The 18,425-nt window shown below is 33.5% G+C and overlaps 2 protein-coding genes across 5 annotated transcripts; both read left to right on the top strand.

Annotated features, from left to right (window-relative positions):
- The first annotated feature begins 2,285 nt into the window (after positions 1-2,285).
- Positions 2,286-6,444, top strand: LOC105121371 (flavin-containing monooxygenase FMO GS-OX-like 4). 2 transcript variants are annotated; one of them, XM_011019974.1, is made up of 7 exons: positions 2,286-2,982; positions 3,285-3,355; positions 4,185-4,337; positions 4,462-4,544; positions 4,643-4,778; positions 4,865-5,038; positions 6,028-6,444. In XM_011019974.1, exons 1-7 carry the CDS (start codon positions 2,301-2,303, stop codon positions 6,214-6,216), a joined length of 1,488 nt encoding a protein of 495 aa, XP_011018276.1. In that variant the 5' UTR covers positions 2,286-2,300; the 3' UTR covers positions 6,217-6,444. The 2 variants fall into 2 exon arrangements, 1 of the variants encoding a protein (XP_011018276.1); XR_841538.1 differs by lacking the exon at positions 4,643-4,778.
- A 517-nt stretch (positions 6,445-6,961) lies between these two features.
- On the top strand, positions 6,962-10,900 carry LOC105121370 (flavin-containing monooxygenase FMO GS-OX-like 2). 3 transcript variants are annotated; one of them, XM_011019971.1, is made up of 8 exons: positions 6,962-7,579; positions 7,811-7,881; positions 8,270-8,422; positions 8,530-8,612; positions 8,771-8,906; positions 9,002-9,175; positions 9,973-10,176; positions 10,475-10,900. In XM_011019971.1, exons 1-7 carry the CDS (start codon positions 7,018-7,020, stop codon positions 10,150-10,152), a joined length of 1,359 nt encoding a protein of 452 aa, XP_011018273.1. In that variant the 5' UTR covers positions 6,962-7,017; the 3' UTR covers positions 10,153-10,176; positions 10,475-10,900. The 3 variants fall into 3 exon arrangements, with proteins under 3 accessions (XP_011018273.1, XP_011018274.1, XP_011018272.1); XM_011019972.1 differs by having other exon boundaries at positions 10,456-10,900; XM_011019970.1 differs by lacking the exon at positions 10,475-10,900 and having other exon boundaries at positions 9,973-10,432.
- Positions 10,901-18,425: the final 7,525 nt, after the last annotated feature.

Raw genomic sequence — 18,425 nt, 5'->3', positions numbered from 1 at the left:
AGACAATAAATTGACTATATTTTTTTTTAAAGTGAGCATGGCAACATGTATAAAAAAGTGTTTTTTAAAAGAAAAAAATTATGAAGTTCAATTTCTAGATAATCCAATGGTGAATGTCATATTTAAATTAAAAAAAGAGAGATCAAAATAGCAATTCAAATCAACCCGAGTTAGTATGATACATACATGATATAGGTTATAAGACCGAGATAACTTCATATAAAACAAACTGAAAAAAACTATGATACCTAATTTCCAATACTCAAAAGTAGAATAATAAAAAAAAAATCAATTAACGAAAAGGAATAAAAAAAACAACAAAACTAGGTAAGTCCACTAAACCCTATGAGCTGGATCATATGAATAAGATAACCTAATAGAAGGGAAAATGAAAAAATTTATGAAGTTCAATTCTCAAACTAGCCTAGTGTTGAAATACAAGACAAGAAAATATTAAACTTAAAAAATCCTAAATAGACCTTAGTCAACTCGGATTAATCTGTTAAACACACAACATAGATCATGAGATCAGGATAACCCTATATAAAAAAAAACAAAAAAAATCACAAAGCTCAATTTTTAACAAAATAAATGTTAAATGATAAAATTAAAAAGAAAATTAATATGAAAAATGATCTAACTAAAAGATCGATGTTAACCTAAGTTAACATTTTAAACTCGTGACTTAAGTCATCAGATCAACATCACCCCATAAGAAAAATCACATAACCTAATTTCTAACTTTAAGTCATCAGATCAACATCACCCCATAAGAAAAATCACAGAACCTAATTTCTAACCAACCTAATGTCAAAAGATAAAATTAAAAAAAAATAAATTAAAAAGAATTCAAAGTAAAAAATAACAATCAAAAGAATGAATATGAGATTTGAAAAAAAAAAAGACAGGACATCGTTAATATTTTGAAAAATCAATGTAAATTTCAATGAAAAAAGAGAGAAAAGGTCACTAAAGGCTTACCACCATGCCTTTGTGGACATGTGTTGCGCAATTGAAAAGAGCTTACGACACCATTTTTAATGTAACTGTAAAAGCAAAATATTCCACCATCAGAGCATGTGCATGATTAATTTGTTCACATGCTGACACATATATTACGCATGCCTACCACTTTTTTTTTTTCATAAGATATTTTCTATTTACATGCATAAAACTATATTTTCATTAGAAATGGAATTAAGACCCGTTTGTGTTTATAAAAAGTGTTTTTTTTAAAATTATTTTTTAAACTTTTTTGTATTTATTTATTTTTAAAAAATTTAATCAATGAAAAATACTTGTTAGTTAGAAGAAAAATTAGTTTGGTTTATATGAAAATGTTTTCCTTTTATTTTTTATGAAAAAACTTTTCAAAAATTATAAAAAATTCAAAAATATCTTGTTGTTTGTTGATTACATTAAATCTAATCCTCACTTTTTTGATTGTTATATATTTTTTTGAATAATTTTTTTATTTTTTTATTTTTATTTCTTAAAATCTGATATAATTTAATTTTTATATCAACTTTGGTCCTTATTCTCTTATTGTTATTTGTTTTTTCTCTTATTCTATTTTAATTGGTATTTTTTATCTATCATATTTGGATTTTTTTTAATCTATTTTTTTTGCTATTTATTTTATTAAAAATAATTTATTAAATTATATTTTTTTAATTTCATCTATTTTCAAATTTTTATGTATTATATTTGATTTTTATTTGTTTTATTTAAAATAATTTATTAAAATATTTTTTCAATCTCATCTTTTTTAATTTTTTTATCTGTTAGATTTTGTATCCATTATTTTAATGAACTTAAAAAATTAAAAATTTATTTTACAATTTATTTTCTATAACATAGTTAAACACTAAAAAATACTTTCTAATTTATTTTAAATAACACTATTAAATATTAAAAAATAATTTATTTTCTAAAAATCTATTTAAAAATAACTATTTTCCAACATAAAACAATTGAGATAGATGAAAGTACTCTAGGAAATCTTCTTTACTATACTTTCAAAGTATTCAGAAAACATTTTGGTATAGAAGTTATGTTCTTGTGCAGAACTAAAATTTAGTAGATTTTTAGGATAAATGAGAAATAAAGAGTTACATATATAACAACTTGAATTAACTTGAAAGAATGATTTTTTTTAGAGTTAATAATAGATGAAGTATGAATATTATTAAACCATATATATATATATATATCAGTCCCGTGAACTGGTTCAGTCGCCACTCACAGGTCACAACATCGAACGGGAAAAGATAGTAACAACAGATGGTCACGTGCGGGGAATGGATGGGGACCCTGCTGACGCTAGCATTTCTCAAGCGTCCAAAAAACCGAACTCTCTTCGATGGGTCACCACAACAACGCCAATCAAACATTTATCAATGCCACCACCTCAACTTCCTCCACCAATCTCCCGCCACGTGGCGGTGATCGGTGCCGGAGCCGCCGGCCTCGTAAGTGCCCGTGAGCTACGTAGAGAGGGTCATGATGTTGTAGTCTTTGAAAGAGACAGCCAAGTTGGTGGCACATGGATGTACAATCCCCAAGTCGAGCCCGACCCGTTAAGCCTCGACCCGAATCGACGCATAATTCACTCGAGCCTCTATAGCTCCCTCCGGACCAACCTCCCAAGAGAAGTAATGGGTTTCAAAGATTATCCCTTTATAGCAAAAAATGATAAAAAGAGAGACCAGAGAAGGTTTCCGGGCCATCGAGAGGTGGTGTTGTATTTGCAGGATTTTGCAGGCGAGTTTAGGATTGAAGAAATGGTGAGATTTGATACTGAAGTGGTTCATGTGGGGCCTGTTGAGGATAATATTGGAAAGTGGATTGTGAGGTCTAAAAGGAAAATAAGTGATGATGATAGGGAGGTTAGTTGTGGATTTGATGTTGACGAGGAGATTTATGATGCTGTTGTTATCTGTAATGGACATTACACTGAACCTCGTATTGCTTCAATACCAGGTAGTTTTTTTATTTCTTCTCTTGGAATTTATATTATTTAGGATTGGTTATGGTTTTGGTTGTTTTGTCGATCGAGGTTATTATAATTCAAAGAAGAATGCTCATGTTTGGGTTGACAGGTGTTTTTTTTTTACTGTGGAATTATGGGTTGTTCTTGATCATTAAACTGGTTTGATTGGATTGAAACCACTTTCTGCGAGTGTTTGTTTTGGATTCTATGCTCTGTCAAGTTTCATGCTTTGTGTAGGTGGAATTCTAGAAACGAAGTAATAGAGTGATCTTTTTACTTGTCTTATTTTCAGGGATCAGTTCATGGCCAGGAAAACAGATGCATAGCCACAATTATCGTACTCCTGAGGGCTTTCAAGATCAAGTATGTCTGAAGTTTCTAGTATCATTTCATGAACTCGCTTTTCTGTTACTCTATACTGCACATATTTTCTAATAGCATTCGGCTTGTGTGCATGAATCTATAGTTTCGTGGTCGAGAACTATCTGAATGCTTAGTTTATATATGTAAGTGTGTTGAGATATGGAAATATTAGCACAAAGGAGGAAATGTTATTGGTTAGGTGCTAGATTTTCTAACTACTGTATTCGTTCTTTTGAAATGAAAGTCCTGTTGTAATGATAAAGGTCTTGAGCTTGCACCAAAAGGGTTGATGGTTGAGTGAGTCTTGAGGATAGCTTCATGCAAAAATATTGATGGCAAGATTTCTTCCTGAATTTTCCTCTTAGGACACTGTCTTGTTGGAACCATAATTGGGTGATAGTTTTTTTTTTTTCTTTTTTATTTGTTCTTATGAAAGTATAAATGATCTTGATTAGATACAAAGTATGAGTACTATTGTCATGGCACCACCTTTATGAGATAAACAAGAATGAAAGGAGTACAACAACTGATGTAAAGAAACCTGAAGCACTTGGGAAGATTAGATTACGATAAATTGTTAACATGATCTTGCCCCACTCCTGTGCAAATGCACATTATCAGTTTTGTGAAAGATGCACAATCGTTTATTAATAGTTTGCTGTGAAATCTGTAGCTCTTCAATTTTGTCTTGGGTTTGTGATCATTTCCTTTGTTTATTAGGTTGTTGTGTTGTGCGTGATCATTCTTGATCCTGCTTCTTGTAGGAACCTCCTTTATCTATTTATATTTCCTGGCTGATCAGTTTTTTTTTTTTTCCCTGTTGGAACAGGTGGCAATTTTGATTGGAAGTTCAGCTAGTTCTGATGATATATCCAGAGAAATTGCCAGAGTTGCTAAAGAGGTCCATGTTACCTCAAGATCAGTTGTGGACGAAACATATCGAGAGCAGCCTGGATATGATAATATGTGGCTTCATTCTATGGTAAAAGAACTCACCTAGATTTCGATTGGGCAACTGTCATGAGAATTTCGTGGAGGAAGTTCTTTGACTCTGATCTGCGAGAAGGGCTTCTTCTAAGATGCTTGTATTTATTAAAATGATGCAGATAGAAAGTGTGCATGATGACGGTTCTGTGGTCTTCAGAAATGGGAGAGTTGTCGTTGCTGACATTATTCTACATTGCACTGGGTACTTCTCAAATATTTCAATGCTAAATTATGCATACTGCTGCTCGTAGAAAATAAATGATGGCTGAATGTTTTGTTACAATTGTTCTTGCCTGTAAGGTACAAGTATCACTTCCCTTTTCTAGACACCAATGCCATTGTGACCGTGGATGAAAATCGTGTGGGCCCCCTGTACAAGCAGGTTTTTCCTCCAGTTCTGGCCCCATGGCTTTCATTTGTTGGGTTACCGTGGAAGGTTCAACTCTGTTAATGTTTTATTCCTTTATTTTGACTGAACATTAAATTGCAATGTTAAAATAATTTGTCCATGGTTGATGCTAGGTTGTCCCTTTTCCGTTGTTTGAACTTCAAACCAAGTGGATTGCTGGTGTTTTATCAGGTCATATTGCACTTCCGTCTCCTGAGGAGATGATGGAAGATGTTAAAGCCTTCTATGAGACACTAGAAGCTTCCAACATACCCAAACACTACACTCATAATTTGGGTGGTTGTCAGGTATGCCTCTGTATGGTGTACTTTGTATCCCATTTTCCATATCAATTTGTTAGCTTGTTCATCAGAATGCATCAGTAAAGTCCAATGGTCATCAGGGTTTATAGTTTGAAGGTTATACATGTAAATAATCCTCTTTGAGTTTGTTAGATGAATGATAAGGATGGAGAAGTCATCAAATCTTCACTTTATTAGTCAATTTACCAATGATAACAGAAATCTCAATGGCAATTGTAATTGGTCTGTTGTTGAATATGATCTATACTTTCTGCACTTTTCAGCCATTACTACCGTGTTGAGCCTTAACTCGTGCTGATTTATTTTCCATCTAACATCTAATGCGTAGCTTCAATACGCATGATTGAACATAGTATTTAAACACCACACCCAATTGATAAAAAAGGGTAAATTGCTTATCTATTTCTAAAAACACCTCGTGTAAAAATGTTAATCTTGAACTTTGTGAAAATGAAGGAGAGTTTTTATAGGATTTCATCAATGGAGTCAGGAATGATTTTGACGGAGTCCAACTCCGGTCTTTTGATCCTAATATAGTCTAGGGAAAAAAAGAAGAAATATAGGTAAAAGCAGATATTTTCTTTTAAGTTAGTAGTTCTTCCGGTCCTCTTTATTTATGTCATAATTCATATCTCAATTGTCTATCCACTTTTACGACCTCCAAGGCATGTGTGTGTGTGTATATATATATATCATGGATCCTTATATTCCATTTTTTTTTCTTCTGAGTTTCGGGATCCTTGCATTTCTGATTGTACATCTGGTGATTTGTAGTATAGCATAGCTTTGTGTGTTCACTTTTCCTGGTAACGTGACCTTAGATCCCTCCGTCTGCAGCTTTTGATTATTCATGGTGATGAATTAAACCAAAAGGGTTACATAACCCATTAGGAATGTTCCCTTTATGACACTATCATCTCATCGTGATGTCTTAGAATTACTTCCATTAATAGATTTTGGATCTCATTTTGCAGTTCGAGTACGACAACTGGCTTGCTTCTCAGTGCGGTTGCCCAGGGATCGAAGAATGGAGAAGGCAAATGTATGATGCAGCTAGCAAGAGTAGGCGGCTCCGGCCAGAGATATACCGTGATGAATGGGATGATGATGACCTGGTCTTGGAAGCCTACAGGGACTTCACAAAGTACACTTGGAAAAGTTGAAGCAACAGCTGCATCTCTCAATGGAGGTGTTCGAAGGATAGGAAAGGAAGACGATAAATTATTAGGCTGGCCTAATTGTCAACATCTGAATTTGTGGGATCAATCATCATCGTTGTTAATTTGGACTTGTATTTCCATGATTCGCAGTTCTTTACGTGAATAAAGAATCAGTGAAGATATCCATATCCATATCCATATATGAATAAATGAAGCTCTTGCCTTTCTCTTCCCCTCGCAGCCTCGTTAGTTTAACACATAATAGCTGTCATGTCAGCCAGACAATAATTCATCCATGGCACCTAGGAAGAAATGATAATCAACGAAGATTCCAAGTACCTTTGTTCTTGTAATTTGTTTGCGACTCCACCGGCTGATGTTGTGCCAGTGATTCCATTTGGAGGCCTCGTGTGATTCGTGTGCTGATGTGCCTGTGTGCACATTCTCTATAAATCCTTTCAGAATCGTATTATCCATTGGGTTTGTTTTGGGTGTTCATGATTCGCCTATTATTTAATATTAAAAATTAGTAATATATATGTGTGTGTGGGTGTCTAATGGTGTGTGAGTTTTTATTGGTTAGTTAGAACTTCAGATTAAAAAGGTGTGTAGTTTAAAAGTGTGGTTAGCTTTTTATTTTTATGGAATCCATAATAAAAAAACATATATTTTTTACTTTTATAAGATATAATTTATGCTTTTAAAAAATTATATCTAAAAAGAAATCACAAAAAAAATTACTAATGTTTGCACTTCACCTTTATAAATATCTACCGGTGTCCCTTGATATGGATAGTGTCAAACATGCAAACATCAAATGCTACGTCGCTCACCTCTCGCCACGTAGCTGTCATCGGAGCCGGCGCCGCCGGTTTAGTGGCGGCACGTGAGCTCCGGCGTGAAGGTCACCAAGTGGTTGTCTTTGAGAAAGATAGCCAAATTGGTGGGACATGGGTGTACAATCCACAGGTCGAAACCGACCCTCTTGGGCTAGACCCGACCCGCCACATCGTCCACACCAGTTTATACAAGTCCCTCCGGACCAACTTGCCGAGAGAATCGATGGGCTTTATGGATTATCCATTCGTGACCCGAGCGGGTGAAGGGCGCGACCCTAGAAGGTTCCCGGGTCATGCAGAAGTGTTGAAGTATCTGCAAGATTTTGCAAGGGAGTTTGGGATTGAACAAATGGTGAGGTTTGAGTGTGAAGTGGTTAGTGTGGAGATTGTTGATAATGAGAAATTGAAAGTGAAGTGTAAAAGGATGAGACCTGATGGTGGTGATGATGATCTGCTAGATGAGGTTTTTGATGCTGTTGTTGTTTGCAATGGACATTTCACACAGCCTCGTATTGCTGAAATCCCTGGTATTTTTAGCTTGTGCTATTTATTTTTTCCTGGTGATTTTCTATTAAATTGAATTATGTGTTTAAAATATCGGGCAATACCGGTGTTTTTATTTTGGGGGAAATAATATCCATCTTCCTGTCTTTCTAAACTGGCATGATATATTACAATAATATACGATGCATCCTCGAAAATGTTTTGTAATGGTGTTTTAACCGTGTCTTTAATCTTCTAGTTTGTATTCCTTTCAGGCATCAACTTGTGGCCCGGAAAGCAAATACATAGCCATAACTATCGTACTCCTGAACTCTTCAAGGATAAAGTACGTCTAAAGTTTTATATTTCTCTTTACTTTATAGAGTGCTTCTACGGAATGTCTCTTGAAGTTCTTTTTTAAAACTTAATTTTTTTTAAGGCGTAATTCTCCTGTTTGAATTGGTTAGAAGCCAAACTTCTTTCTTGAGTTATTGCAATCAAATGGATAAAATTGATCGCTTTTCCTAGATGACAGAACTTGGGAGTACCTCGAGCTTTCAAAACTTAACCACAATTGTCTCACAAGGCAGGCCATGGCGGACATTCTTCTTCTGTACATTTTAAGATGCTTTCTGTAATTTTTATGTCAATATCTGTCTGTTTGTGTGTGGATTCTTAACTCCGTTATCTTTTACAATGCATTTTACTTTTGTGCTGATGTTTTTCCATGTCAGGTTGTAATTTTAATTGGCAGTTCTGCAAGTGCTATTGATTTATCCCTTGAGATTGGTGGAATTGCCAAAGAGGTGCACATGGCATCTAGATCAGTTGCCGATGATACATATGAAAAGTGGGCTGAATGTGATAATATGTGGCTACATTCTATGGTAAGAGTACCAACCCATGTTGAGAGTGAATCCGAGAGGGCTATCATTAGAAAGTCTGCATCTAAAGTGCGCCACCCCCCCCCCCCCCCCCAACCCAAATTTTGCAGATAAAAAGCGCACATAAAGATGGTTCCGTGGCTTTCCAGGATGGTAACACTATCTTCGCTGATATTATTCTGCATTGCACTGGGTAATTTTAACTGTCTTTGATTTGGTATGGTTTAGGAACTTTCTCTCTCTCTCTCTCTCTCTCTCTCTCTCTTCATGTAGATCCATTCTGAATGACATATTTAGGCAATGATGTTAATGACTGAATGTTGAATTTGCAATTTTTTCATGTTTATCAAGGTACAAGTATTGCTTCCCATTCCTCAAAACCAATGGCATTGTGACTGTGGATGACAATCGTGTTGGACCACTCTACAAGCATGTTTTCCCACCCATTTTGGCCCCACAGCTTTCCTTTGTCGGACTACCCTACAGGGTTGAGCTCTGCTGTGATACATGTCTGTCCGTTTCTTTTTAGTGGATGCTAGCCTTTATTGCTGAAATTAATCCTTTGCATCCTATTTTTGCTAGAGTTTACCTTTCCCAATCTTTGAAATTCAAAGCAAGTGGATTTCTGGTGTTCTATCTGATCGAATTGTGCTCCCTTCACAAGAGGACATGATGGAAGATGTTAACACCTTCTACTCGACACTTGAAGATTCTGGTGTGCCTAAGCGTCACACTCATAACATGGCGGACACAATGGTAAGCCTTGTGTTTGTGCCTGTAGAAATTTTATCCTTCTTTCACCATAGTTTTAGTATGGCACCTGTTTCATTGCTAGAAATTATGTAACTGAACAGGGCTCATCCTAAAGGCCTTGCACTAATAAAAATCATCAGCCATCACGTGTTGTCTTCACTCAATATGTTAATGATAATTAACGAAGATCTTTTCTTTTTTTCCATTTGAGGATAAATCATCCCTGCCTCAAATGTGGAATCATACTTCAATTTTTTTCCAGCAATCCCCACCCATTTTGGAACCTTCATTTCCAACTAGAGGTTTTTTGCATTTTAGTCTGCCACACAAATCAACTACTTCAATTTTTTTCCAGCAATCCCCACCCATTTTGGAACCTTCATTTCCAACTAGAGGTTTTTTGCATTTTAGTCTGCCACACAAATCAACTGAACAAAAGACCAAGTTCCAAACTTAGTGGCTTAACTCACCAAAAGCCTATGTTCTGAGCTTAGTGGAAACAAGACAGGGACTAATACAAAAGCCTTTGTCAAAACTCTTTGTTGCATCGAGCATATCATTGCTAGTGATGCCAGAACAAGTTTGCTGTGTGTTTTTCATAACAATGTGATTTTTTTATGGTGCGTTTGTTGCCAATCTTCAAGTTTTTTGGCTTAACTACACTTGGAATTTATTTTGTAGGTTGTCCATACTATGTGCATGTTTTGCAACCAGAAGCATGGCACATTTTCTTAAACAACCATTTCACACATGCTTTTATTACCTGATATACCTTTTTATTTGGTTTATAATTTTTGCAGATTGACTACAATTGTTGGGTTGCTTCTCTGTGTTATTGTCCTTGCTTTGAAGAATGGAGAGTGCAAATGTTCTATGAAACGGCCAAGAGATTGAAGGCCAACCCAAAGACATTTCGTGATGAATGGGAAGATGACAACCTGGTCTTGCAAGCCTGTAAAGATTTCAGCAAATACATCTGAAAAATGTTGTTAATGGTAGCATCAGTGAGTGAAGGAATTCAAATTTCTTGCGTTATAAGCTGAAAGTAATCACCCTTGCATCATTTCAATTCCTGCTGCCTGTTGCAGTGGATGATTACTGCTATCATGTTTTAATATTGTTCTCGTTTATGGTGTTTCTTTGGTTTTCAAAAGAAAACCTTAAATTGTCCAGCCTCACTGGTCTAATACTATCGATCATGCAAACACCATGGAGAGTTACAGGGGAGCTCATGATTTTCTCTGTATAGCTGTGAACTAGCCTATTTAATAAAAGACTAGCAGAGTTCCTTTTCTTTTTCAGGTCACTGACTACCAACTTTAGAGCAAAGATTCCAAGAGAAACGGCCAAAGAGAGCTGTATGGCAGGGTGGGATACCATAAACGAAAAATACATTTGGGCATGCATCTGCATGGTTTTATCCTTGTGCATCTTACTGGGCCTACGCCATTCACATTCCCGCTCTCCCTTCAGAGTACTGTCAGCGTTGGCTGACAGTTGGCTGCGCTGAAGTAATGCCCTAGGGCTGCCTCAGCAACATCTACCGGACCATCAACCTGTTCAATTCAGAAATAACAATACACGGACTGCAATAGCCGAAGAGAAATTTTGGAATCTGACCAGTGACTTATACTTCGAACATAAAAGTCTTAATTATCCCCTATTTGTGAATTATATAAAAGTCTAAACAAGCTTTCAATTAGCTAGAGTCCAGTTTTGTTTCGAAAAGTTCCCAAATTTTCAGTTTTTTAAGTCGCAACTTGAAACAGTAGGACACCCAACCTGCTGGTTGTCATCAATTGTAGCGTGAAACTATAGCAGAAAATACTAGAAGCAGAACAAAGCTACATGGTGGGGATGACATGCTATAACCTTTCACAAATAATTAATTCATGCTGAAATGTTCATCATCGACTTCTTCCACCCAAAGCACAAAATGATTTCATCTGCTCGAGGCTAATATAACTAACACAAAAGGCAATACCTTCTAGCCTTATATCGTGACAGGAACTTAGCGTCTCGGAGAGGCTGAACCTAACCAACATGCAACACATAAATCATTACATCAACAGAAAGCTCAGTTGTTGACTTAAAAAGAACATCAAACTTGTATAAGAAATTGAAAACAGAAGAGGTCATAATGTGCCTAAAGATCAAATTGAATACCAGATAAGTCTCAAGATCAATTTGTTATTCACTGTTGCTAAAAAAGAAAAACAAAAACAGAGAAAGACACTGACCGTTTTTACTACACACAATGTTGAAAAACTCCCCATCATTTCATTGCTGCCGCCAATTCCCTATATCCACAAGGAATCAGAAGCTTGACTGATGAAGCTTAAAAACACTTTGCTTGGACGTGAGCTTGTTGAGATATTGTCACTTATATGACAACATTTGTAACGCTACTTTAAAAGAGGGTTGTTATTGTTAAAAGTCTATGATAGTAGATATATTATTATCAAATAAGGTGTACCAACCATTAATAAAATAGTGCAATTTATGTACTGCCACTATTTGTGTCATGATTTATGGCATCTTGTTTGTCATTGAATTATCTATAAATAGAAGTATTATTTGAGAGCAAAATAAGAGACTGTGAGAAGAGAGAAAGAGAGAAAGGCTGCAAGTGCAATAATAAGAGATATAAGTTGAGTTGAGTGGATATGATTTTCCTCCTCCATGTATTTGTATTATATCTTTTTTCTATCTCTAATAATATAAAACTCTCCCATTAATGTAGGCGATTTGCCAAACCATGTTAAATATTGTATCAGTGTGCTTAGCCTTTAATTAACAACTATCAGAACATCACTAGTCAGAATTTCTAATAGAGCTCTCTTTATGGATAATACTAGGTTGGAGATACGGGTGTTACCTCTAAAATAACACTCCAATGATGAGGTTAGTGTAGTGTTTGAAGGGTGTATATATATATATATATATATAAGAAAATATAAAGAGATTAATTATAGATATATAATTTCGAATGAGAAAATTCATCCCTTTCTTATACATTTAACTTTTTTTATATATAGCTTACCTCAACAAAAATATCAAGAGTAGCTCATTATGAATTATAGATAGCTAAGAAAAGTATAACCTTTCACACGTATGTGTCACACCATAATAGTTGAATAATGTAGGTGAAGCATAGATAAAGGTGTAGTCTTAAGAGTGTGACATCCTCCTCGATATATGGGTTGTCGATATGAATAATAATAAACTAGAGAGAGAAAAAAAGTTAGAAGAAAGAGAAGAAAATGATCGAAAAGTCTAATTAACCTGGTCTAAAATGAGCCAAATCGAGCTAAAAGTGGGCTCGGTTAGACTAAGTCAAACATAACCTTAGGTTTAGCTCAGTTTGATGGTCAAACCGATCACAAAAAAGGAAAACTACACCCAAAATAAGACCTGTTGAGTTTGGTTTGACCAGTTCAAACTGGACCCCACGTTGGACTTAGTTTGACCGTGGTCAAATCAAGCTCAAAAGAGTCAACTCGAGCAAAAAAAAAAAAAAGGCTCGGTCAGGTTCAGTTTGACTAAAATCAACCGAACATGAAAGGACTAAACCCAACTCACAAGCTTAACAAAAAAAAAAAAAAAAAGAGGCTCGGTCATGTTCAGATTGACTAAAATCAACCGAACATTAAAGGACTAAACCCAACCCACAAGCTTAACTCAAACTTGTACTGCACTTTTTCTTCTTCTTTAAAACACATATTATTATTTATCTCTAATCAATTTTTTAACATTTTGTTAAAAATTTAACTTGTAAATATTGAACTATAGTGTGAGTAATTAATTTTGATAGCTGATAATGCATGTTAAATCATGGTCCACCCTAAACAAAATAATATTTGACATGTGAGTCTGTAAAAGTAGGTGTGACCTGCAAAAGTAAGGGATATGAGCATTGCATGTGAGTCTGTAAAAGTAGGTGTGACCTGTAAAAGTAAGGGACATGAGCATTGCCATGTGATATGTAAAAGTAGATTTGTTGAATAAATGATGTCATACCAAACTTGATCATTTTTTTTGGTGAGTTTGAATGCATTGTTTTATTAGCAAACACCAATATAAATATCTTGTCATTATCTTATATTCAGAGCATATAGTTTATCAATAATCTTCAAGAGTTTCTAAATAAACTCTTTAGTTTTAGTTTTTTAGTATAAGATTACTACTTTGAAAAGTCAAGTGAGTAAAACCTTTTCTCTTGTTTCTTGTTTTTAATTTTCAAATTTGTCATAGAAAAGTCCTTGTTGGCTTAATGATAATTTTAGTAAGGGAGATTCTTAGGCTAACAAAAATGGTGGATCTAATCCTTCCCACATTACTAGTCATGATAAAGGAGTTAAGGTCTTCTCGAGATGGTGGAACACATTCATTTTTTTGAATCTTAAGCAACTCATACCTTTCAAATTAATGACTCTTATGCTAGTATAGTTGTTATAAATGACATTATTAAGATAAATCTAAGAATGGCAGCATGATATATGGTTAGGATTCTTTTTTCTCGCGAGAGAAGAAATAGAGAACATGATGCTCCTAATATAGAATTGGAGATAACTGCTATTTTATTTATGTTTAAATTTTGATATTCATTACCTTTTATGGCTTTGTAAAGAAGATGTTTGAATATTACTACTTGTGTGTGAGTCAGTTGTATCCTAATAAGTAGATGTTATTAGTAGCTTTTGATAAATATGTAAAATATAAAGGTCAAATTCCTACTTTGTGACTATTTAGGTATTATTTTACTTTATCAAGTTCTTTGAAAGGCAGAAAATAAGTGACTTAGTTTTACACTTTTGTTAGGAGAAGGAACTAAAACCCTTTGAATGATATATTTAAAGGTAAATTAGTGAAAAAAATAGTTACAAGTAGGTTGTAGTTAGCTATGAAAGATTGACAACCTCTCTCGATAATGTATGAGGATGTTCCTCAATTTAGAATGTGACCAGTAAAGATAACATTGCTCCTCCTTTAAGTTTATATAAGATAAAAGCATTTAAAAAAACTTATAAGTAACCATAAGTATCATATTTGTTGGCTAGCCAAAGGGTTACTTTTGAAAAAAAAGGTTTATATGGTATGAATATTAAGTGTTTATTGTCTTTTCAATATGTTTTATTCTTATATTCATGCCTTTTATGCAATTTTATGGGTGACCTAGGAAACTTAAGGAAAATTAGAGTTCGAAAATATCTTTCCATTAGTTCTACATAAAAAAAAAAAAGAGAAAACATTAAAGAAAAAATTGAGCAAGCGGAAAAAAAGTTGAAGATTGAAATAAAGGTTGAAGATTTTAAGAAGAAGGTCCTTAATGATGCTGAGATGAGGTATATAAAGATTGAAAAGGAAATTGGAATCAGATTTCTAAGAACATTAAGTAATTATGCCGACTGATATGTTTTTGATCCAAATCCTCTATAAACCTGACTTGTTAAGTCATATGATCAAATAAACTATTGAGCTGGAAGAGTATGAACTCTAATATTAACCTAAATCAACTATCAAAGGCCTAACTTTAACTGATTTTATTGTGGAATGCTTCTTCACTAAGCCATCTCCTCTAAAGGTTGAAACCAATATAGTAAAGGACCAATTCACCACTAGACCTTGGGTGTTACATGTTAATAAAGCATTTAACATGAATAGAAGAGCAGTTGGGCTTTTTTTTTTATTAGCTTTAGAAGGGAACCTTTAAAAATATAATCCCCTTGAAACTCTCATCCTTTAACAATATAACATAATATAAAGCTATCTTAGGGGGCTTTTATTTAGCAAAAAGTTTGGATGCTTAACCATTTATAATGTTGAATGATTCTTAATTAGTGGTGGGATAATGTTAGGAGCTATATAGGGCTAAAGAGCCTTCCATGATAAAGTATCAACAGAAGGTGCTTTCACACACCAATTCAAAAAACAAAGAAGGAAAGATGATTTATATCTCTAAATTTCACAAGAAAATAATAGCCAAGCTAATTTTTTTCTAAACTTGCTAGTGGGATTCGGTGAAATTTCCACATCAGGTATAGATTGAGGTGTATAAAAAACCGAATATGAAAGAAAAAAAGTATCATGATGGTTGGAGAACCCCTCTCAAACAATACTTGATTATAGGAGAGCTACCATCAGAAAAAGTCAAAACCATCATACCAATTAGAAGAGCTGCAGGGTATTGCCTCTAGAATGGTGAATTATATAGAAGGTTTACTACCTCTCTATTATTGAAGTGCATATCATATGAGGAAAATGAGTATGTGCTTAAAGAGATCCATAAAGATATATGTGGACTCTATATAGAGGTGGGAGTCTTGGTAACCCGAACAACTTAAGCATGATTTTATTAGCTTATACTCTTAAAAGATGTTGTAAAAATAGTGAAGAGGTATGACAAGTGCTAGAGATTTTCTCCATTGCCTCACTAGCCTTCTGCTAAGTTAATTACCATTTCTTTTTTATGGCCTTCCTCACAATAAGGAATGAATATATTGGGGCCATTCTTAAAAGCCTTTGGAAAAAGATAACTTATCTTAGTAGATGTTAAATACTTCACTAAATGGGTGGAGGTAAAGACACTAACATAAATAACCATTAGCAAGGTCATTTTTCTTTTATGGAAAAACATCATATATAAATTTAGACTTACACACATGCTCAATACTAAAAATGACACCTAATTTGACAATAGAAAGATAAGAGAGTAATGTCAAGAGCTCAAGATTGAGCATAGGTTCTCCCTTATCTCTCATCCTCAGATAAAAGGACAAATTGAACTCACCAACAAGATATTGTTAAATAGATTAAAGAAAAAGATAGAAAAGGCTAAGATAGAAGAGGCTAAGGGTGAATGGACTAAGTTATTAGATGAGACTTTATAGACATACTAAATAACTCATAAAATTTTTACTTGTGGAAAACCCTTCCTCCTGACTTATGGAACAGAGGCAATGATTCAAGTAGAAATAAGATACCCTAGCTATAGGGTATTATATTTCTCTACTAGCACTAATGACCAATGATTGAGGTCAAACTTAGACTTTCTTGAAGAATTTAGAATCAGTGCTGCAATAAAGAATAAGGTATTTCAAAGTCAAGCTACTTAGTCATAATATCAAAGTAAATAATAAGAGATTTAAAGTAGGAGATAAGGTATTGAGGAAGTTAGAAGCGATGAGCAGTATTGAAGGAAGAAGAAAGTTAACACTAAAACAAGATGAACCATTTAGAGTAATCAAGTTTGGCATTTATCACTTATAAGATGAATATAAAAAGAATCTTTCGTATGCATAATATTCTGACCACATAAAGATATACTTTAGTTGATTTCTTTTATATTATGCCTAAGTCTCTAGAATCTTCAATATATCTCCAAAGGTTATGTTTCTTATATAAAACTTAATGAAGTTTATTCTTCATTTCTCTTGTGGTTATTTCTCCAAGTTAATCACCATTATAAAGGTGAATTTTTCTCAAATGTATCTCCATGTTATTTTTTTCCAAATTTGACCACATGACTGTTAGTAAATCCCTTATAACCATTCAAGATCAATTACACCTCGTACTATTCTAATAGCCACCATTTTGAAGGGAGTTGAGTTCATAGAGATTTTCCAAACAAGATAAGCTAATAAAAATAAAAATACTAATACTAACCAATACATGCATGTTCATTATAGGCACCATTAATATAACTATAATTAGGGTCACTCTAACCATAATAACTCTAGTAAGCGAGTCATGAGACGTATCAAAATAAAGACTCCTATTTTGAAGGGTTATTTTGACCCTTAAATTTTTATTGGGTGGATTTGTGACATGGATTACTTATTTGATTGGTACAACTCATTTGATAATAAAATCTTATATTTACTAAGTTATATTTACTAAGATTAAGTTTAGTGGTACCATCTAATTTTATTAGGAGAGTATTAAGGAATATTTAGAGAGAAGGTATGAACCTCTTATCATTTACTAAGTTGAAATAAAATAAAAAAATAATTTTAAAGAAAATATAACTAAAAAAACGATAGCTTAGGAAAGTGAATATTGTGATAATTGTTTAGTAGTCTTTTATGAACTTGTATTATGTGTGATGTTCCTAAATGAACTTGTATATTTACATGCTAACTTGAAATATTTATACATTTTATTTGAGCATATCTTTGAGAGAATGAAATAATAATGAAAAATAATTATTTTTTTTGCAATTAACCTAGAAAAAAAAGTTATTGACTGGTAAGTCTTATTATATCGTTCGTTGGTGAAAAGATTAACGCCTCCAGGTGAGGTGATTGGAAAAAAAAAAGATGGCCATTTCTGAGGAGACAATAAAGTAGATGTCTTATAAAGAAACAGGTGAGGGAAGATAGCCATTTACAAGAACGTAAGCATTATATTAACGATTTATGCTTAAATATAGCAGAACGACGTTGTGCTAGCTTTTTTGGAGTCAGTAACTTTACATTGCAGTGTGTGCAGCTACGGATCGTACTAGAAAATTACGATGATATTGGTATTCAATACTAGAATGGTTGAGGCGACGACCAATTTGTTGTTGAGCGCCTCGAAGGACAGGCATCCCTGCCATTTGGGCCGTTAATCGGCCCTCTGCACATCCCTCTTCCTTTTTTTCTTCTTTTTTTCCATCACAACCCAGCTAAGGGGAGACTATTTTCAATTGCAGTAAGGATCCTGCATTTTCTGAGCTGAGAGTTTTATTTTGCAGGGAGCTTAGATGTTAATTTTTTTAAAAGAAAAGTGTTTTTTTAATTATTATTTTTAATATTTTACATTATTTTAATATACTAATATTAAAAATAATTTAAAAAAAATAATAATATATTTTTAAATAAAAAATATTTTAAAAAATAACCATTATTATATTTTTAAACACTCTTCTAATATAGATGGAATCCAAGATTTTGATTTCTTCAGGCAGTGGCAATCTTTAATGAGTCGTGTTTATTTGGTTTTTTTAGTTTGAATAACGTTTTTAAAAAAATTAATTTTTTGTTTTTGTTTTAAATTAATAATTTTTAATATTTTCAGATTATTTTAATATATTAATATTAAAAATATATTATTTTAATATAGTTCAAAAATAAAAACTTTTTAAAAACCAGTTATTATTCCAATTCTAAATTGACAGCAAGTGTTTCAGCCTTTTAACTCGAATAAACAAGGAGATCAACGTGGATGAAACTGAAAAAGAAGACCTTAATCCCTTTTGGTACCTAGCTGG

This window comes from Populus euphratica, unplaced genomic scaffold (assembly GCF_000495115.2).
Source record: "Populus euphratica unplaced genomic scaffold, PopEup_1.0 scaffold25.1, whole genome shotgun sequence".
NCBI lineage: Eukaryota > Viridiplantae > Streptophyta > Magnoliopsida > Malpighiales > Salicaceae > Populus > Populus euphratica.
The sequence above is the reverse complement of the archived record's forward strand: the minus strand, read 5'-3'. Positions and strand labels throughout refer to the sequence as shown.

Excerpts from the sequence above, each read along its gene's own strand:
- LOC105121371 (XM_011019974.1), top strand. The coding sequence starts at position 2,301 with ATGGATGGGGACCCTGCTGACGCTAGCATTTCTCAAGCGTCCAAAAAA. Across the intron at positions 2,983-3,284 it reads TCGTATTGCTTCAATACCAG|GGATCAGTTCATGGCCAGGA; the intron begins GTAGTTTTTTTA and ends TCTTATTTTCAG. Across the intron at positions 3,356-4,184 it reads CTGAGGGCTTTCAAGATCAA|GTGGCAATTTTGATTGGAAG; the intron begins GTATGTCTGAAG and ends CTGTTGGAACAG.
- LOC105121370 (XM_011019971.1), top strand. The coding sequence starts at position 7,018 with ATGCAAACATCAAATGCTACGTCGCTCACCTCTCGCCACGTAGCTGTC. Across the intron at positions 8,423-8,529 it reads ATATGTGGCTACATTCTATG|ATAAAAAGCGCACATAAAGA; the intron begins GTAAGAGTACCA and ends CAAATTTTGCAG. Across the intron at positions 8,613-8,770 it reads ATTATTCTGCATTGCACTGG|GTACAAGTATTGCTTCCCAT; the intron begins GTAATTTTAACT and ends ATGTTTATCAAG.